Here is a 22407-nt window from a genome sequence, read left to right on the forward strand (position 1 = left end):
ATAAGATATATCAGGGTTTTTTATAACGTATTTTTATATGAATCATTTTTATAACTTAAATATATTTATGGATAAATATAATTTAGATCAGTTTTATAAAACCAACATTCTTATCTTGACACCATAATTATGGTCTGCTACGAATATTTTCGGTTTTTTCTGCATTTTTGTATATTTACCCTTTTATCACAAATGGCGTAGCCTTCCATAAAAAAAGTTGCGTCCAAAATATGAGTGCTGATTCAATGCAAAGACAATAACGAAGGTGTTCACTTGAAGACTTGGTCGAACCAGCTTCACGAAAACTCGAGAAAAGATATTCTCCGATCAAATGCCTCTTTTCTTTTCGTGCACACTCGTGGCTAATTTTACCCCCCAAAAAAGAAATGCTCACTTTTTTATGGCCAAAACAGCTGGGGTGTTGGCAGGAAGACGACAACGTATCGTGTAATTAGTAAGATGTTTGCCAACCTTTTTTTGGACACGCTGGTTCGATTAGCCGTGTTGCAAATAAGAAGACATATAGACCCAATGCAAAAATGGCTGCCATTTTAATATTCTTTTGTCTACATTCAAATTGGCCTCACTAGCCTCGTTCTTGAGTTCAAATATGAAAAGAATATTTTACCTTGGACGAGGCTAGTGAGGCTAATTTGAAAGCAGACAAAAGAATATCAAAATGTCAGCCGTCAGCCATTTTTGCATTGTGTGTATAGCTACAAATTATTGCTTTAACTAACCATTCATAACAGGATTTTAGAGTTAATAAAATACAAAATGGTTCTTGAGTACAAGCGAAAATTTGAACTGAGATGTCTTTCCAAATTTACCTAAAACGACAAATATGGGGCCAGCCTATTCTGTTTATTCTTAGTTCGAAATACGATCTTTAAACATTGCTCCAATTGTTCCTATGGATTTTTTTAAAAATTGGATTTAAGCTCGGAAAAATATCCTATTGCATGTGTTGTAGCAAAACCCTAATACCTATTCGACTTAATAATACTAAACTGAGTAAAACGGGTTTTAAAAATTAGTTTGTTCAGTTTAACTCACCGTTAGTACAACATATATTCAAGGCAACAGTTCGTGGTTAGCTGAATCAGAGAATAGCTGACTACTTTAAACCTTTTCGATGTTCATATTGAACGTGTCTTGAATAATATTAGTATCAAGAATACATCAAAACTTTGAAAGCTAACTGACGATACTTATAATAATACTAATAATAGAAATGAAAAATTAACTTCCATCTCGTATAAATTAGCAGGTGGCAATATTAAATCTGCGTCATGTATCAAGTAACATCGTCTGCATTAGATCGTTAGTTAAATCTTTCCTCGTGTGCGGAGCGTGAATCAACCCATTATCTAAAAGCAGGAATCGGTTTAAAACTTGAAATTACCACGACTGACTCGTTTCGCAAGCCTGGTGTTCCGTACCAGGCTTGCCATACTGCAGTGTAAAATCTCTGGCGAGTGCCTTTATACGTTGAATTTCTCCTATCACATAAATTTTACGTACCTACGGCCGAAAATTAAAGGTGACCTTTGAGCTCTTACGCAACGTAATAAAACGTGCGAACAGCACTCAATTTAAACGTTTACGCAAGCGGCTCGTACATCACCTCGTATTTTGTTTACGTAGGTTAAATTTAAAAGCCAACGACTTTTTCAGTAAGCAAAATAATCTCCTTGTTAAGCCTTTTGGTATTTTTTTAATTTTAAAAGAGCTTTGATATTGAACTTGTCTCGAATCAATATAAGTACGTGTTTATTTTAAGACAGAAATTTCAAAGGTAATCGATAATAGCTAGTAATAAAACTGGTAACAATTAAAAATTAGTGCGTTTGGCAAGTTGGTGAGCGCGTTGGTGAAAAATCTGCGGGGGATGCCAGATACGCGTCCCAAGATTCAATCATTCAATGAAGGTTGTCCCATACAATCTACTCTAATCGGTATTAGGAGTGCGTTTTTTCTATGTCGACCGCAAATATTACCTAGCAAGTTCAAGTTCAAGTTCAAATTTCCAAGGTAGCTCGACGGCAAGTGCAATGATGACAGAAGCAGGATTGTAATCATGTTATAAAACTAATTTATATGCAGCGCGTGTTGTATAAAGTGCTGCAGTTGCACCAATATGATAAGATGTTGCCCTCCAAACTCAGACTGAAATAATTTTTCCAACACGAGCTCAAAGCATGCGTATGCAACTGGTTTTCTAACCAGCACTTTGGCCTTTGAAGTACGTGTATGTTATACGGTTGGATCGTCGGTGTTGTTTTCAAGACAAAAGAAAGAAATTTTGAATGAATACTGTTTACCTTCTCCATCAGTATCGGTCGAGAAATCACATACTAAGACAGTTTCTGAACGCTTTTCTCGTTGAAATGACGTTTAAGAAGTAGAAGGGCACAGTGCTAAACCTTCCATTTATATGAATGAGATTTTTTTTTTACGTGGCAACCCCACATGTTGACTTCCATGGTGTGACATTTTATACACTTTTCACCTGGGGGCCCAAATTAAACCAGTAAACCAGTTATAATCATTAGAATGACGACAAAGTTTATCTCCATAGTTTATAGGAGGCGCGTAGCAATGGGCCATTTCCTAGTTGCCTTGAATCTCATTATGAAAGGGAGGCTTCGTGCAAAGCTTTTGATATGAAAATTTGTTTTCATTTTCGTAGATAAAACTATGCACGATGCCTGGCTTTCACAAACGAGGTTAAAAGCAATTCTGTTTCATGTACGATGTAACCATTTCTGTCAAATCATTTTTACAAAACTACACACTTTTCTTTTCCTTTCAGACAAACCGCTTGAAGCTACAGCAATGAGACATTGAGAGTATACTGTATGTCTCAAACTGTTTCTTTTGAGGCCCGCAACTTTACGTCCGCCATCTTGGATTTCTCGATACCTCCAAATCCGCAGAAAATCCTCCAAATTGGTTCAAAATTAATCCAAACCAATAAAAAAGCATCAACATGATATAAAAGTGACGAGAATATTCTTAAAATGTATCATAAAATGGTTAAAAAAAAAAAAAGACTACCAAAATCTTCTTGCTATGGAAACATCAAGTCAAATGACTAATCAACTATTATATTAAATTGGTACCAGATTAAATTTTAGGAAAAGTCACCAAGTTTGGTGGTTTTTTATTAAATATAACATTACATAGCCATTCCTTTGTGTCTAATTGCTCAGTAAAGAACAATAGATTAAAAGCTTCCTAAATGAAAACTTTATTCAAATAAGCATTTATTTGCATATGTAAAAAGCGAACGCGTACAATTTTCATTTAAGCTTACATGTAAAAAACCAACACAATTTTCGCTTCGATGAGAACTTGAAAGAATTGCGAGTCAAATTGATATATTTGAAGTAAATATATTGTCCCGTACGGAAGAATCGGTCAACCAAAATCGTATTTCAGTAAAAATTGACAATATACCTGTAAAATTTTTTTGTGATGTGGATCCCCAGCAGCGCTCAAGCATAGCTAAGCATTTTTCACAAAGTTTGCAGTGCCATTGATGATTTATGATTGATATTCTTCTTTTTGAATCTGTCCTCAAAGCGTAATTATTTTCACGGGTGAATCGAGCTCTCAATTTTCTACTGTTTAAAAGTTTTTTGAAGTTATTCTTTCGATTTATCCACTTCAAAAAGGTTTGTTTTCTTTCCAAAAAGGGTATAGTAGAGACTCAACAACATCGATTCGTGCATTCGGGCATTCGATTCGTGGTTGAAATCATACGAAACTATTCTATATCTTAAGAGTTCTCTAAAAAAAATCTTTTAAGGGAGTTTCTAGAAATATAACAATTTCAGTACATTTTTAACATTCTACATAAATTAGTGGAGTTTAGTATTATGTATACTATTATGTATATGTACATGCATATATGTATTAGTTTTTCTAGTCTTCCTCCTCACTACCTGAAAGAGTACAACAGAGGATTTTCTTTAACAAACTTTTGATTTTTTGACGGATCTGACGATTTCTCCAACAACAAATGAAAGGATTCGTAAACGAATTAAGAAAAGCTAATGTTTCAGTCCAACTGTAGTGGTTGTAGGTTTGTAAATCGAGTTTCAGTACTTGGTGATAAAATGTCACAAATAGTACAGGCAAGGTCAGAATCAAATAAATCCCGACGATAGCAGATATGTTTCTTGCAAGTTTGGCTTCTCTTAGTTGCGTCTGTACATTTTTGCGAGCTTCAAAGGACACTTGAACTCGTTGACGATGCCGTCGAACAATAATTAGAATACCAATCTGCGTTGCTCCCGATAGGAAAAGGCAAATCAGCCAAACAATGAGATGAATGCCTCTCACTGTTTTTTCGATTTTGGTCCATGTCAAACAGGTCAGCACAAGATTCACGAGCCATATACCTACCATATACTTCACAACACGACTCGACGAGAAGAACTCGTTGTACCTGACACGTAAGCGAACCGCCACAAATCGTTCATAACTCACAGCGCTTAATGTCATGAAAGAAACCCCAAGGCAAACGAAGAAGGCAGCATTGTACGTTATTCTTACGAAACAAGGAACTGAACGAAGGTCGTTTTCCATGAGCCTGTAAGTTATATAACCTGGCTGGACAGTTAAACCAACAAGAACATCGGATACGGCTAAACACCCAATCAACAGATTGGAAGGAGTTCGCAGACGCGAGTAGCCGAAGATGACCGTGGCAACCAAAGTGTTTGCCGTGACAGCGACTGGAGCGGTGGCGATGTTGATGATGGCTGTTATCAAGTTCACAATAAAACGTTGCGAAACTTGATGGAAATTGGGATCTGGAAGATGAAAACAGCTCGAGCTCGAGACATGAACGGAATTGTTGTCTTCCATTGTTTTTCCTTCGAAGAACTTGTTTCAACACTCACACCCTGAAAGGAGAGCACAATGTAACTAATTATACCGGTCCATAATTCGATTCTAGAGGTTGCTTGTTACTCAAATCTCAGACAATTACAGGGTAACGCGGTACAAGATGATAAGTGATTCGAACTCCACTCGGTAGATTCAAACTGATTTAATGACAGATCAAGTCCATAGATCTAGTTCACAATAGGCAGCAACTGACGAGGTAGAGAAAAAAAGTAGGTCGCAAGTAGTAGTGGCAGATACAAATAGGAGTAATAGTCGTGCAAGAAGGTTCGAACTAAAAAGCGATAGTTAAGAAGACGTCTTACTTAGATAACGCTTAAAATACAAATCTAACAGAATAAAACAATCATTACAAAACTAACAAGATCATAGCGTGAAAGAAATAGACGTGACAATTGATACTTGAAACTAATAAACCTGAGATGATAACAACTCTTGTCGTAACAAACAAAGAAATCTTGCAAATAGCTAAATAAAGCGTGAAAGGATAAACATTTGGTAATCATATGACACTCAGACTAGTAACGTATTTGACAATAAGCTTCAGCAATAATAGACCTCTTGAAAGCGGTTTCAACAAAACTAGATAAACTAAATGAAACCTTTTCGTGATAAAGAAAAGACTAAAAATTCGCGACTAGCAAATCACTACAACAATAAAAACTTACGTACTTTGGTTGGTGACTCGCACCGAAAGGAAGCAGCGAGACAGCGAAATACATTTGAAATAGTGGTAACTTGGATCCTCTGATCGTGGCACGGTAGCGGTGTAACTTCACTAACAATCTCTGACTAAACTGACGAGTTGCACGTCGTCTTTTATTGCTAACGCTACGTGAAAAAACTAGGGCGTTGTGAGAAACGTGGCACCCACAATAAAGACAACTCCCTAGAGGCAAAATTCTAGAACTATTACATAAGTGTGAAAATCACGATTTTATGAAAGCCTTGACTTTGAAATCACTTACCTCCCTTGAATAATAACTGATAGCAAATAGTAGGAAGTTTAAGCGAAATTGATAAACGAAAGACGTTTCAAAACTAACACAAACTATTTACAAACATCAGTGGCTATGTAGCGCTCAAGTCCGCTTTGGCATGACTGAGAAATAATACTAGCTCCTAAATTTCCGTATAAATTCAGCTGTGTCGGTACTTTGTTTCAAGTCTCTAGGCAGATTATCGAAAAGTTTGACAGTACAGTCTTGCAAAGTGCGAGATGTTGGAGGAACTGCAAGATTGATTTCATCGGAGGAACGTAGGAGACGTCTACAAAAATTAGGAGATGAACCAGGCCTTGATGTAAAACTCCAGGATCGCGTGTGTTGGCATCAGCTAGCTCGCCTTTGCTGCTTCAAGCAGGAATTTTAAGTCCTATATTGGTCTCACTGAAAAAGTCCACGGTTGTCCCAGATAATTTTTTTTTTTTTTTGCTGGCGGTGCTGACTTTAGGTGGTGGTCGAGAGCCGCTTGAACCGACAAAAAAACTAGTTTTCTTTTAAAAACTGCCGTTTTTCTCCTCCCTCATTGAAGTGTTAAACTTCGAGAGAGATTTATTGATCTCGTTTACTTCCATGCTTTCAAATTCTGTCTTAAATTCGTTTTGTTGTTGAAACCATTCTTTTTAATAAGGAATATCCTGCACGAATTTAATTTGTTGTTTTCATTTCATATTCCTGTCAAGATATCGACTGCAGCAGTTTCTATAGCAGTTAAACTTCCATATCTTGTCTTCGAAAAGTATCTACCCAGACTTCGCTGTACCTTTAGTGCATTTCGGAATTGCATTTTCTTTCATCTTATTTATTTCTTCCTTAGAAACAACAACAAATCGCAAAGCGACCATTTCGAAAATTAGCGTTCCCGTTTTAACAACCTCGCGCTACTACATATTGAGTAATACAAGGCGAATAAATTAACTTTTTAATTTTCTCGAAACACATCTGCTGCTAAAAACTGTTCTCGCCACTGAGGAAACTCATATAGCAATAACATACAAAAGTTTGGCGTTGAAAATAAACGTTGTTGTGAAAAGAACGCTTTTATAAAACTTGGTCATTGAGCTTGAGCTTTATCAGATTCTGAGTAAAACTTGTGTGCCAAATGAATGTAATGGTTGAATACAAAAACATCAAAGTTTAAGTAGGAAGCCTGTAAATGAACGCCAACAGAAGTTGTACCAGAGGAAAGATTCTCGCATCAAATGCCCCTTTTATTTCGTGCAAACTCGTAGTTATGAACAGCAGTTCACTAAGATAAGAGCGAATCCTTGTGTCCTGGTCACATTTACGTCCTCGGCCTTCGTTTACCTCCGTTATCATTGGCAACGATTTGATCAACCCTTCAGACTCCGCCAAGAACATTGGTGTGAGTTTTGATAAACAAATGAATTATGAAGCTCAAGTTAGTCCTAATTTGTAAAGCGTCTTTCTTCTCGATTCTTCCATCTGCACAATCAGATATATCTCGTATTCTGAAATACCTCTCTACCTACAGCATCAAGAGGCCGGTTCACCCTCTCTTTACCTTGTCAGCTCACTACTCTATGGTCTCCCGCAGAATCTTTCCCAAAGTCCTCAAATGATACAAAGCTGTGCAGCAAGACTGGTGTTTAACAGGGAAACCGATTTAAATCGAAACAGAAACCTGATCGCGTCGCGTATTCTTTTAACCTTCTTTGGACTTTAAAAATTGCACACTTTTAATCATTATTGTTTTAGTTTGTTGACTGTCACGTATATGACAAGACTTATCAATTTCTAGCAATTGTTTTCTTAGTTTTAATCATTTCATGGTTTATGTTTCTTGTTAAGCGCTTTAGAGCCTTAGTTTAAGTTTGCAAATTAATTTTAAGCATTAGTATTATTTAAAAGGAAAATGTTGAACGAGAATTTTTTTCTTTTTGTAGACAAATTAAATATGACTCACTGGAAGGAAGACGACCTCGTATTAAATTAGCCAGATGTTCCGGAAAACGCTTTTTTCAGGATGTGCTCGATGAGCTATATTCTGAGATAAGAGTACAGACAACAGTTGAATACAAAACCGTTCTTATGTCTTTCTAACTAAAGGTACCTAAAGCGATAAATCTACGGGCTGTTTACGTTTCTTCTTATTCTAGAAGACGTTTAATCGAAACGATTTCAGTCCCATTATATCTTTGAACACAGCCCATATGGAATTATTTAAATTTAAGACTAGAAAGGTTGGGAAGCATTCGATTTAAAATGAAGAAACAAATCCTGCAGTATGTGTTGCAACGAGCCTACCCCTAGCTGGCCAAACTTTATGTGAACAGGAAACTTTTCTGAAACAAAAACTCACCCTTCAAAGGAAGAATTTTTGGTCAGCGACCCCAGAGAAAAACATTTGCAGAGTTATGACGACTATTGATATTAAAGGTGTCTCGAATCAGTATAAAGTCTAGACGCCCAAAATTTGTATATGTAATCGCATGAGGGCGGGTAGAATTAACGATTAATTTTCACATGTATTTTCAAAGTTTTGGCAATTGCCCGAGTCGCTATTTGCGAGGGCAATTTGCGAAAACTTTGAAAATACAAGTAAAAGTTAATCCTTGATTCTACGAGGACTCATTGCGATTACATGTTTATAACATAGGAGGCAAAATTTTCTTAAAACTATCCAGGCACTTTGTAAAACAGTTCGCTCCAGCCCGGAGTAAAACCTCTCACCCGTAAGCAAAACAATTGAACAATTCACCTGTTTTTAGCATACAAAACAGACAAAACGAGAAAAGTCGATTGTTATCTACATCCAATTAACAGTTTGGGAGGATACCAGTTTTGGAAGAAACGAAAACAATTGTTCTACGTTACGAAACGTCATCGACCAAAACATTGGATCGCATTTCATAACAATTTTGATTAAGAGAAAACACAAGTTTAATTCATGAGCAAACTAAAAGCAATTAAACCAAATGGCAGGCCTCAATTAATTGATTCACCTGCACTGTGATGCTTTCAACCGCTTGAAAATTACGCGATTACAGATCGATAAAAATAGCAAGCCGTGGGTCCAAAGAAGGAACTTGCAGAGTAATTTCTTCCACTGAATTACACCTTCTCCTTCCTCCCATCGAAAGAGCGCTGTTATTCGTTCGGTTATTGTTCGTTGGAACACGCCATAGAGAGGCCGGAAAGCACTTGGTCGCGGTCATGAATGATTTCAGTTTTCAACCTAACAAACCCGATCAAGTTTTTAGCTTATGACACAAATAATCTCTTGCTGCTTCTTGTAAAAAACGAAAGTTTACTTTTAGGAGTTTCCTTTGTAGCTGTAGCACTTGATTTCTAAGTATTTTTGGCAAACTCCAAACTCCAAAGAACCCGAAAGAAGTCGTTGTTGTCGCGGCACAAATTGAAGAAACCAACAAAATGTAGAAATGGCGTGCTCAGCCAATCAGGAGCAAGTATTTTCGCCGCTCGACCAATCAGGAGTGAGTAGTTATTTTGCCCTCGGTGAGTTTAAGAATTGGTTCATGCGTCAGCGTGCGTTCATCGAGATATGAAGCACGCGGAAGGTTGCCTATTTACCGAGTTAGGATTTCGAGTTAGATGTTCGAGTTAGGATTTTTTGGTGGGGTTTCCAATAAATTTTCAGTGGTTTTACCCAACGTACTTTATCAGCGGTGTTGTACATCGTCTTGAGGTCTTTTCAAGATGGAGGAGTTCAACGAGGCAATAATGGGGTTGACAGGCCTGCGCGACTCTCATAAAAAAACGTATTGCCCCCACGAGTATGTCTTTCAGAGAACACCCTTTTCTCTATGAAATGAGTGGTGCTCCATGCAAATTTTCTTTTAGCGCTGGATTTTACGATTTGGAGGATTTGCGCGATAATCACTGAACAAAGCCATGTGTTTAACTGTCGCATGTTTTGTATTTTTTTATCTCAAAGGTCATTTCTGGGTTTTGCGTTCTATCTATTTGACCTCTTGTTGTTTATGTTTAGCAACTGTCGTTCTTATGTCGTTTGTGGCATTTGGTTCAGGCTTAGCATGGCTCATTTCAGTGTGTCTGGTGACAGTATAGCCTTTTTTTTATCTTTGTAAGGATCGGATTTGAACCGTTTAATAATCATTATCTCGCAGCTTCTGTATTGCCGGGCCCAGCTATTAGCTTCTGTGGCAAGATGTTGTGTTTCTTATCACGGTTATTTGTATCTTGATCCTTTCTCTAGCATTGTAGCTTCTTTGAAAGCAATGCAATGCGTTAAATCGAGGGCTAAAGGCCACTTTAGTTACGGCTATTTTTTTGTTATCGCTCCACTCCGCTCTGTAACTGTGAGGTTTGTGTTGCGGTAGCTTAGTATTTTCTTCCTGTGTTTTGATTACGCTATAGAATGATCAGGCAATTCTTCTATGTTACTCTGGTCAGCGGCTGCTACGACTCCTTCGCCATTAGTAAATTCTGTGGAATTTTAGGAAATGGTCAGGCAAGACCGCGGTTTCGATCCTTATCTTGTAGATCTCTTCAGTCGCTGATTCTTTAGAAATGATAGAGATGAGTTCTCGGTATCATTTCAACAATCATGCTCCCTTTTCAAATTATAAACCCAGGCTTCGGATAAAAAGGCAAAAAACTAACCCCACCCGTACAGGAATTCTTTTGTTGACTGCATTGCCTGGAAATCTACGAGACGGTTTGTGGACAAACTAGCCCATTCGTTGCAGCTGGATTACTAGAAACGATCTCGAAAACACCGACTCTACATCCTTACTCAAAAATCCAACTCGAAATCCTAACTCGAAAATCCAACTCGAAATCTTACCTCGGAAGTCAGTTTGTCCCGCACGAAAGATGCGTAAGAGTTGCTCGAGGCGTGGCCGAGGGCAACTCTAGCTTCTTGAGTGTTCTCCAAACTTCCCAAGTTCTTCGCATCTCGATAAACGCACAGCTGACTCATGAACCAATCGTTTTATAACATTTTCAACACGGTAGTTTAACCCGTTTATTCTAGGTTGACGAGTGGTTTTCCAAGCATTCACCCAATGTGCAGAATGTAAAAAAACAAAGATTTACGTAGTTGTCACGTTTTATCAATGAAAATAGAAAGAAAATAGACAACTGAAGCTTTCCTAAATGACAAATTTATTCAATAAGTCTTTGTTTTAAGATGCAAAGGCGTACAATTTTTAATCCGAGACGATAAACGCGCAAGCGATTTGAAGGAACTGAAGTGAATTTATCGAAACGTGCGAAGCCCTGATTTTAAAAATTTTGCGAAAACAAAACTGTTAGGAATACTCAGAATCAGTCAATTAGAAAAGTATATAAGTACAAATTCACAATCAAACCTGTTATTCCTTGTGAATTGGATTTCCACAAGTACTCGAACATTACCAAGAAAGTCCGTAACTTAAAAAATGATCTGAGTTGTCCGCTTGCTTGTCGCCTGGATAAAAGAACAATTTGTCCCTGAAGCACAATTTCTTCGCCGTTAATTATCGGAATCCGCTGTTGAAACTGTCAAGTATTCCTTAGCAGTTTTTCATTCAGTTTATCGTTTTGGAAAGGTGTGTTTTCCCTATCTCTGAGAAAGGGAAATTAGTGTCTGAAAATAATAGTTTTGCGAGACACGATGACACGGGCCTTTTCTTTAGGGTTTTTTTTCTACAATATTGCAAATAAAGCCAGTAAGAATAATCGATAATTAAAAGCGAAAAGAAAAGAAAATAACAATATTTTCTAAATTGATATCAAACGAAAGTAAAGAATGTACTTAAAAGAAAGGGAGAGATTTAAATGGTTTAAAATTGATTTCCCGTTTAATATACAATGCCTTCTGAATTTGCGACTGTTTCTTGGCACCGTTCTTACGCCGCAATACAATAAGGTTAATATGAGGAAAAGCGATGGCTCTGAATGTGCCTTTTTAAAAATTTTGGTACATTTCTTTGCCGTCCGCTGCAAAACAACCACGTGAAATGACATCCAATTTCAAGGTTTTGTGGGGAACGGACGGTGAACAGTTATATATCAGACATTGCATTCCCGATCCGATGAAACCTTTGAGAATTCCAGACAGTACCAACAGCAAGGAAGCTTTTAAAAAACTTCTTAATAACCTCACAGGCCAACAACGAGCATTTAATGAGGAGCGCAAGGAGAACTCAACTGAGCCAAGGTCGGCGAAATCCCAAATATGCTTATACCCTAGGAACCATTATTTTAAGTATTCATTCACTAAATAGCAAACACACCTCAAAATCTGTGGAAGACGTTCGCTGGCTAACTTACACCCTGAACAACTTGAAATCACAAGACCGGCATGACGGATACAAACTTTCAAGCACAGAATTTTCAATAACATTAAGATATATTCAACTTCAAAACATTAAAGCAAACAATAAGCAAGGAACCGCACAACGAAAATCCTGCAAGTATACGCAGGATCTGTAAAAGATCTAATCAGCCAAAAATATAAATGACTCAAATTTCTGCAAGGCTGATCGGACTGCGTAGAAAACTTAACACGACAGCGACATGATAGAGAGCAAAACCGAGAAATGGCGAGAATCAACAGAATGCGGCAACCGTGGACAGCTGTTTCGAGCTGGTTACTCTCGTCAGCACGGTGTAGCATGAAAAAATAGAACACCAACGCGAGTCGAGTGGTCTACGAAATGCACGTGGTAGCCGATTACGGATGGGCCCAAATTCAGACATCCGTCCACGTCATAGCGCGTGACTACGAACAATGAACAAAAGAACTGAAAATATCATATCGCTTGTTGTAATGTTATTGACTAGGGACCTCACGGGATTCTGGATCCCTGACTGTTTTCTCGGGCCACCCCGCAGACTGTTCTCGTGACCATGTTTGAGTGTAGTGCGAGAGCACGTGTTAGACAGTTTTCACTTCGTTTCTTTTTTGAGAATATCTAAAGTTAAGGTTTAGAACTGTGTTAGAGACAGTCTTACAACATGGTGTCAGACGTGGTCGATTTCTGAGAAGTGAACGAATTTCAAGAAGGTACGATAAAGGTGAAAAGTCGTGTCCTAATGGCCGAAAGAGATTCTCGCGCGCCTAGTCCGCTAGTGCTGGTTGCACACGCATCGGAAAACTGGAGGAAGTTTCTTATGCAGTTTGAAATTTACCTTGTGGCGAAAGCGAAAGATGAGAAACCAAATAAACTAAAGATAAACATGTTACTTCATTGTGCTGGGCCAGAAGCTATCGAGGAGTACAGTCATTTTGTTTTCAACGCAGGAGAGAGCAATGAGTGTTATGACGATGTCTGTAAGAAGTTTAAGGAACTATGTAAAGGGGCTAGGAATGTTATCTATGAGCGCTAGTGTTTAATCAGCAAAGCCAGAAGGAGGGAGAGCGAATTGATAATTTTGAGAGTGAACTAAAGAAACTGTCCTTGACATGTGAATTTGGAGATCTAAAAGACTCATTAATCAGGGATCGTATTGTTGGTGGAGTGCTATCAGATGAATTACGAGGAGAATTGCTTAAAAAGCCAGATCTCACTCTGCAGGGTGCTCATGATTATTGTAGAACTTTTGAGGCAGCTGAACAGCAAACGTTCAAGTTTAATGTGCCCACAAGTACTGGTACCGAACGCTTATCGGGAATTCAGTTTATGAAGAAGTCAAACAGACAGGGCAGGGAAACTGCTCAGTGGTGTAAATTCTGCGGTTACAAGCATCTATTTAATCAGCCAAATAAATGTCCTGCATTTGGAAAAAAGTGCATGAAGGGTAAAAAAGAAGGACACTTTGCACAGGTGTGCAAAGACATTGCTAAGAAAGGTTCACAAGTTGACACGGTAGAGCAGGAGAATTCTTTTGATGAAGACTGTCAGGGCAAGAGTGGGGATGTGCACACATATTTTGGATCTGTTGAACTGGGAACTGTTTCTGACAGCAGAAAGAGAAACAAAAGCTTGATTACTCTCAAGATTGCAGGAAGAGACGTTTGAATCAAGGCAGACACTGGTGCAGAAGCCACAGTTATCTCCTTTACACGCAAATCACTAAGAAACCTCTACAGAAGATTCATCAACCGCTTAAAGGCTGGCTTGCAAAGAAACCCATACACCCAAAAGGCTCTGTACCTCTTCCGACTCAGTACAAGAACCAAAAACTCGATGTGTTGTACCTTGTTGTGGAATGCAACTTCACCACCACGGTTGTGATGCCTGCCTGCTCAAGTAAGTCTGGCAGTTCTGTCGATCAAAAGTCAGGGGGTGGTCTATTTTCTAAGGCTTTCGTCCTAGTCTCGTAAGACTTAAGCAGACCTATAGGTTTGCAAATCTTGTCATTTTGGTATGTGCGACGTATGCAAATTAGGTCACGTGACTCGGTATGGCCAGAAAATGCTGGAAAACTTTCAACCAAAAATGGGAACAGTTTATACTGATAGTGATTTACCTTTACTGGTACCAGGCAGGTAAGAAGGGCAAAAATAAAAATTCTGTGCTTGGAAATTACTGATTTTTTTGTTAGCTGTGAAAATAAACAATGTTTTGTACTAGTGCCCAGTCTCCCATAAAAATTGTTGTTGTTTTCGTGCCTTTAATTTGAGTTATCTCAAAGTTGCCAAGCGTGGAAATAATATACGCAATACTCTTAACAGTATAAAACTGGTGGTAGGCTCGAGGGAGTAATAAAAAGTGTTCCCATTTTGCTCTAAAGAATTTTAAGCTAAAAATAACTCATGTAGGTCACGTGACAAGATATGACCTCTCTAACCCTTTCATTTTCTATAATATATTGTTATCAAGTAGATCCTAAAGCCAGTTTGTGTTATTTAAAATGCTAACAAAGTTACACCACCCCCTCAATTTTTCGGGAAAGGAATGTAGGCCCAGGCCTTAATTCACCTGAGTGGATCTGGAAGTGATTAAGTTTATGAATCTTCAATTAATAGATACACCTGAGCCACATGTCGTGAATTCAGACACATCAAGACAAGATGAAGACCATAGTATTTTCGCGACTGACCCTGTGCTGCGTAAATATCAAGACTGTTTCAGTGACAAGCCTGGTAAACTGCCAACCAATGTGCATTTGGAGATTGATCCTCCAGTACCTCCAGTAGTCCACCCGCCAAGGAAAATACCGATTGCTCTGCTAGAGCCAGCACAAGAAAAACTCAACGAGATGGAAGAAGATGGTATTATTGTCAAAGTAGAGGAACATACACCGTGGGTGTTATCTATGCTAGTTGTTAACAAAAGGAAAGCCAAAGTTAGAGACATGAACATTCCACCATCTAGGGACGATGTTCGAATTTGTATTGACCCAAGGGACCTCAATAAGGTTCTCAAACGGCCTTATAATCCGATGGTTACTGTAGAGGAGGTAGCAAATCGCCTGTCAGATGCAAAGAGCTTCACGTCCCTTGATGCCTGCAGTGGGTACTGGCAACTCCCAAGTGGATGACGAAAGTTCCAAGCTCTTAACGTTTAATACCCCTTGGGGGCGTTACCGATTCACGAGACTCCCTTTTGGCATTTCACCAGCTCCTGAAATCTACCAACGAGAGATGGCAGAATTTTTGAAGGGGTTCCTGTTTAACTAATAGTAGATGATTTCCTGATACATAGTAAAGATCAGAGAGACATGGATCAGAAGTTGAGAGCAGTGCTTGACAAGAGCAGAGAAGTAGGATTGAAGTTCAACCCCCAGAAAGTGAAACTCAGAGTTCCAGAAGTAAGCTATGTTGGACACATTCTCTCATCAGAAGGGTTGACACCGGACCCTGAGAAAATCAGAGCCGTTAATCAAATGCCCCCACTTACAGACAAAGAAGTTGTTCTCCGGATTCTAGGAACCATCAATTACTTAGACAAGTTCATTGAGCACAAAGCTGATCTTCAATGACCCATCTCACAACTTAATTAGAAAGATGCAGCATTCGTTTGGGTGGGAGAAACCACAGCAGGAGACTTTTGACAAACCGAAATCTGTCATAGCCACTGCATCTGTATTGGCCTATTTTGACAACAGCAAGGAAACAGTGCTAAATGTGGATGCAAGTAGTACTGGACTTGGTGCAGTGATCATGCAAGATGGTAAACCAGTTGCATTCAGCTCCAAGACACTAACTACAAGTGAGAGAAGATATGCCAACATTGAGAGAGAGCTGTTAGCTATTGTTTGGGGACCAGAGAAATTTCACACATACGTGTATGGGCGCAGAATTATTGTTAAAACAGATCATAAACCATTAGAGGCCATATTCAAGAAACCGTTGAATGCTGCTTCTGCCAGGCTACAAAGGATGCTGCTAAAACGTACCAACTATGACCTGGTTGTTCGTTATGTTCCTGGGAAGAAACAAGTCATCTCAGACTGCCTTAGCAGAGCACTTCTTTCTGAAACCGAATCAGTTAGTGAACCTGAAGATGTCATCGGGGTGAATCTTATTGAAGGACTTGGATTTGAAACAAGTACACTGAAGAGATTTAAAGACACTTCTCAAACTCATTAATAATTCATCAAGAGAAAACAAAGAAAATCACTACCGTGACCACGGTTTGGATATGTGATCCTAATTACCATACCTATCAGTGATTGGATATCTGATGAAACACTCTTCCTCGTGTTTGATATACAGTATCACTTCAAGCACTGATGAGACTTCAAGAGTGGTGATGGAGTATTTCATGAAAGGCTGGCCTTCAGAAAAAGAGCAAGTTGATGAGCTTGCCAGGGAGTACTGGAGCTTCAGAGAAGAGCTAAGCGTAGAAGATGGGCTGCTCTTCAAATATGACCGACTAGTTGTCCTAAGACCGTTGAGAGCCGAAGTGTTGGATGAAATTCATGGAGCACACGAAAGTATTTGTTTTGCAAGAGACTATGTTTTCTTGCCATCAATGACAGCCCAAATCAAAGTCAGCTCCTGCCCTATTTGTAACGCTTTTCGCAACCGGCAGCAGAGAAAGTCACTGCATTTACATGACATACGAGGATTACCATGGCAAATAGTCGCGGACTGACCTATTTGAATATGCAGGCCACACTTACCTATTGGTCACTGATTTCTATTCAAAGTACTTTGAAATAGAGCTACTTCACCAGTTCACCAGTTATCAACAACTTGAAGAAGATATTTGCAAGATTTGGAATCCCAGAAGAGGTTGTTAGTGATAATGGCTCGCAGTACAGCAGTACCAGAAATTTATTTGACAGTACACATGAGTTCAAAGAATTTGCCCAAGAGTGGGGAGTCCCAAATACTACAAGTTCACCAGAGTATCCTCAATCGAACGGTGCAGCTAAGAGGGCAGTACAGACTGCGAAACGTATCCTAAAGAAGGCTGCAGCAGACCACAGAGACCCATTTGAAGGACTGCTCAAGTATCGCAATACACCTTTTCAAGATATAGGTGTATCACCTGTACAATTGCTGATGAGTCGTCGAACACGCACAATGATCCCGACTCAAAGACGTCTCTTACTACCACAAGCTGTTGGCCTTGACCAAGTTGCTAAAGCACTCAAACTTCGCCAGAACATTTCCAAGAGGAACTATGACAAACAAAGCAAAGATTTGCCTCCACTTGGGGTGGGAGATAAGGTGCGAATTCGTCCAAACAGAGAGCAAGGATGGCGCAAAGCAGAAGTGTTACCAAGGTCATACGTCTTGGAAGATGACCAAGGGCGTATTTACAGAAGAAATAGGAGACAGATCATCTCAGTTTCAAATGATCAGCCCATGCACCCACCGCTGCGTGTTCCTGTAGTTCCACTATTTCATGACTCACCCAGGAGTCCACGTTTGCCTGAAACTGACCAACCGGCATCCACAGAAGCAGAAGTACCAACCACATTCACAGCAGATGCACACAGGTCACCCATTACTACAAGATCTGGACGGCAAGTTAAAAAGCCACAAAGACTCACTGTTAGAGGGGATATGTTGTAATGTTATTGACTAGGGACCCCACGGGATTCTGGGTCCCTTACTGTTTACTCGGGCCACCCCGCAGACTGTTTTTGGTGGGCATGTTTGAGTTCAGTGCGAGAGCACGTGTTAGACAGTTTTCATTTCGTTTCTTTCTTGAGAATATTTAAAGTTAAGGTTTAGAACTGTGTTAGAGACAGTCTTACAACATCGCTGTCGCAATAAGGTAAATGAGAAAAGCAAAACTTTCCTTTCACAAGTACATGGCCAAACCATGTTAAAAAATGCAGCATATCGGATCTAAAAAGATCTACGTTCCTGCGTATACTTGCAGCATTTTCGTTGTGCGGTTCCTTGCTTATTGTTTGCTTTTATGTTTTGGACCGTAGATCTATGACGCCCTGACGTGGACGGATGTCTGAATTTGGGCCCTTCCGAAATTGGCTACCACGTGCATTTGGTAGACCACTCGACTCGCGTTGGTGTTCTACTTTTTGCTGTGCTACACCGTGCTGACGAGAGCCAACCAGCTCGAAACAGTTGCCCACGGTTGCCGCATTTTGTTGATTCCCGCTTTGGTCTCTATCATGTCGCTGTCGTGTTACGTTTTCTGCGCAGTCCGATCATGCAGCCTTGTACAAATTTGAGTCATTCAAAACATTAGACCACCCAACTTAAGAGCTTTTATCATACTAATTAGATCAATAGCAAAATGCTTGAATATGATTGGTTCTTAACAGCCCATATTTATAGCTTAATTTTACTATGTGACTCCAAAACTGTCCGATTACTAGAAGCTTGTAATCGGACAGGTCAAATCGGACAGTTAAAGAACCAATGAAAATCAAGTAGCAAATGCAACTAGCCAATGAAATTTCACTACATGGCACATGATAACCAATCAAAATCAATGAAAAAATTGTGACCAGGTAAGCTGTCCAGCTTCAACTGGAAAAGAAAAATGGAGGAAACTAACTGGTCCAGTGACTTTTATTCAGACATTTTTTCTTTAGACTTTGACAGCTTCTTTAATACAATTGATTTAGAAAGCCTTGGAAGTAAATACGTTAACGAATATTCCAAGACTGAGATTCTTGCATTTTGTTATTGGCACAATTAATTGGTAATAGGACTTCATGTCGTACAATTCAGGGGGAATCAGGCTCGTAATTTCGAATCGGCCTCCCTGAAACTACTCGCCCGATTACTTCCTGAATTGTACTCCACTTAGTCCTATTACCATTACTAACACCCGATCTTTGTTAACGTCGGTGGTATATTTAATCTGCCCTGTTTCATAAATTATCAAAAATTTTATGAAGCTTGGGAACGAACAAACAGTACATGAGAAGATACTGTAACATCTAGTAAATGTGGTAAAGAAAAATGTTGAAAATTATTCTATGCTACAATATTTACGGGCATGAATGAATGCACCATATAGATTAAAGTAAATCGGTCTCTTTCATCAGTTAAATCAGTGTTTAACACTTAACAACGGACAGATAAATGAATAAAAAAATAAATTCTAAAGGAAAACGCAATATACTAATTAAATGACCGAAAACGCACAGGAAAGTTGTCTTAAGAAAACAAATGCATGTAATATCTAGAAAAAATGGATCTTTAACCCGTTTTTGACTTGACAGTTTTAAACGCGAAAAATTTTCCGTGTTTTTTTTTTTTTTTTGGCCGGAACGACCCTTTCGAAATGAAGGCATGAAAGTTTTAATCATTGCGCATAAACACATCAACTTCGAAAGCCCCAAATTCTTGCAGTTTATTGAAATCTGTTGTTGTACAGCAAATCAGTTTGGTGAGGCATACATTCTACGTATTTCTACCAGCCGCTGAGAATTACAAAGGCCTTCGCTGCACCATTACCTGCTCCTATCATGCAAAGAATGGTGGTCGATGTTGTTTACACATTACGCGTCTAAAACGCGTCTCTAACGCAAATGATATGTATGGGCTTTCCCCTTACAGATTTTGTCTATCGACAACTCTGCGCTACCCGAGAGCTTGAGTCTATAAAAATTAGTTACATTAATAGAACCAGTTGACTGAGGAAGTGAGAAAAGTTACAATGCAGCCTTCTTCTCAAAAGGTGTTGTTTGTATGCAATTGTATTCAAAAGGAGTTCTCTGTATTCAACTGTATTCAAAAGGTGTTGTTTGTATTTAATTGATATTAATTTAAATTGTTTAAGGCAACATCCTTCATAAAAAATTATTCATATCCGTACATACTCTATCTTGGAACCTCTTTTGCGTCTCAGAGTCAGGTTTGGTTTGAATTGAAAAGCCTCATGCCGGGATGATGTGTCAACAAAAAAATATGTATATGTACATGGATATATGTATTAGTTTTTCTAGTTGTCCTCATAACTACGTAAAATAGTACAACAGAGAATTTTCTTTAACAAAGCTTTGACTTGTTGACGGATCTGACGATTTCTCCAACAACAAATGAAAGGATTCGTAAACGAATTAAGAAAAGCTAATGTTTCAGTCCAACTGTAGTGGTTGTAGGTTTGTAAATTGAGTTTCAGTATTTGGTGATAAAATGTCACAAATAGTACAGGCAAGGTCAGAATCAAATAAATCCCAACGATAACAGAGATGTTTCTTGCAAGTTTAGCTTCTCTTAGTTGCGTCTGTACATTTTTGCGAGCTTCAAAGCACACTTGAAATCGTTGACGATGCCGCCGAACAATAATTAGGATACCAATTTGCGTTGCTCCTGATAGGAAAAGGCAAATCAGCCAAAGAACGAGATGAATGCCTCTCACTACTTGGTTGATTTTCGCCCATTGCAAACAAGCCAGTGCAAGATTCAGGAGCCATATACCTACCATATACTTCACAACACGACTCGACGAGAAGAATTCGTTGTACCTGACACGTAAGCGAACCGCCACAAATCGTTCATAACTCACAGCGCTTAATGTCATGAAAGAAACCCCAAAGCAAACGTAAAAGGCAGCAGCGTACGTTATTCTTACGAAACAAGGAACTGAACGAAGGTCGTTTTCCATGAGCCTGTAAGTTATATAACCTGGCTGGACAGTTAAACCAACAAGAACATCGGATACGGCTAAACACCCGATCAACAGATTGGAAGGAGTTCGCAGACGAGAGCAGCTGAAGATGACCGTGGCAACCAAAGTGTTTGCTGTGACAGCGACTGGAGCGGTGGCAATATTGATGATGGCTGTTATCAAGTTCACAATAAAACGTTGCGAAACGTGATGGAAATTGGGATCTGGAAGATGAAAACAGCTCGAGCTCGGGACATGAACAGAATTGTTGTTTTCCATTGTATTTCCTTCGAAGAACTTATTTCAACACTCACACCCTGAAAACAAAGCAACATTTAACCAATTATACATCAGTCTGTATGGTCCCGCATAATTCGATTTTTCCAGTTATATTGTCTTGTTATTACAAAATCAGGAGATGAACCAGGCCTTGGTGTAAACCTCGAGGATCACACGTGTTGGCATCAGCTAGCTTGCCTTCGTTGCTTCAAGTAGGAATTTTAAGTCCTATATTGGTCTCACTGAAAGAGTCCACGGTTGTCCCAGATGAATTTTTTTTGTTGGCGGTGGTGACTTTAGGTGGTGGTCGAGAACCGCTCGAACCGACAGCAAACTAGTTTTCTTGTAAAAAAAAACTGCCGCTAACTTCTAGAGAGATTTATTGATCTCGTTTACTTCCATGCTTTCAAATTCTGTCTTAAATTCGTTTCGTTGTTGAAACCATTCTTTTTAATGAAGAATATCCTGCACGAATTTAATTTGTTGTTTTCATTTCATATTCCTGTCAACATATCGACTGCAGCATTTCCACCGCAATTAAAGAGGAGTTTCTGTTACAGTTAGCAAAACTTTCATATTTTAATGAAGAATATTTTAATGAAGAATATCCTGCACGAATTTAATTTGTTGTTTTCATTTCATATTCCTGTCAACATATCGACTGCAGCATTTCCACCGCAATTAAAGAGGAGTTTCTGTTTTTTCATATACTTTACATCGTTAATACTTTACATCGTTAAAACTTTCATATCTTGTCTTCGAAAAGTGTCACCCCAGACTTCGCTACCTTTAGTGCTTTTCGGGATTGCATTTTCTTTCATCATATTTATTTGTTCCTTAGAAACAACAACAAATCGAAAATCAACCATTTCGAAAATTAGCGCTCCCGTTTTAACAACGTCGCGCTAATACATATTGAGTAATGCAAGGCGAACAAACTTTTTAATTTTCTCGAAACACATCTGCTGCTAAAAAAAACTGTACTCGCCACTGACGAAACTCATATAGTAATAAGATACAAAAGTTTGACTTTGAACATAAACGTTGTTGTCAAAAGAACACTTTTCCAAAACTCGGTCATTGAGCTTTGAGCTTTAACAGTTTCTGAGCAAAACTTGTGTCCCAAATAAATGTAATGGTCGGAATGCAAAAACACCAAAGTTGTTGAGTAAAGAAGCCTGTAACTGAACGCCAACAGAAGTTGTATCAGAGGAAAGATTCTTTCATCAAATACCCCTTTTATTTCGTGCAAACACGTAATTATGAACAATAGTTCACCAAGATAA

The 22407-nt window shown here is 38.8% G+C and overlaps 3 protein-coding genes across 5 annotated transcripts in view; 1 reads left to right on the forward strand and 2 right to left on the reverse strand.

The window, feature by feature from the left end:
* Window positions 1-22407, reverse strand: part of LOC146476315 (adenosine receptor A2b-like) — a 90900-nt gene that overhangs the window by 67071 nt on the left and 1422 nt on the right. The window contains exon 2 of one of the 3 annotated variants that reach the window (XM_085114897.1): window positions 19848-21159. In XM_085114897.1, coding sequence (XP_084971023.1) covers window positions 20174-21121 — 948 coding nt within the window. In that variant the 5' untranslated portion in view covers window positions 21122-21159 and the 3' untranslated portion in view covers window positions 19848-20173. Of the gene's footprint in view, window positions 1-19686; window positions 21697-22407 lie in introns of those variants that run through there. The other 2 variants (XM_085114896.1, XM_085114898.1) reach the window with 2 other exon arrangements.
* Window positions 1-22407, forward strand: part of LOC146476320 (C-reactive protein-like) — a 50460-nt gene that overhangs the window by 12803 nt on the left and 15250 nt on the right. The gene's annotated exons all lie outside the window — the stretch shown is intronic.
* On the reverse strand, window positions 3146-8826 carry LOC146476321 (adenosine receptor A2b-like). The gene is made up of 2 exons (XM_085114663.1): window positions 5590-8826; window positions 3146-4916 (listed from the first exon to the last, which is right to left on the reverse strand). The coding sequence occupies exon 2, from the start codon at window positions 4876-4878 to the stop codon at window positions 3931-3933; it is 948 nt and encodes a 315-aa protein (XP_084970789.1). The 5' UTR covers window positions 4879-4916; window positions 5590-8826; the 3' UTR covers window positions 3146-3930.

Source organism: Pavona decussata, unplaced genomic scaffold (assembly GCF_977016875.1).
Source record: "Pavona decussata unplaced genomic scaffold, jaPavDecu1.1 SCAFFOLD_78, whole genome shotgun sequence".
Lineage (NCBI taxonomy): Eukaryota > Metazoa > Cnidaria > Anthozoa > Scleractinia > Agariciidae > Pavona > Pavona decussata.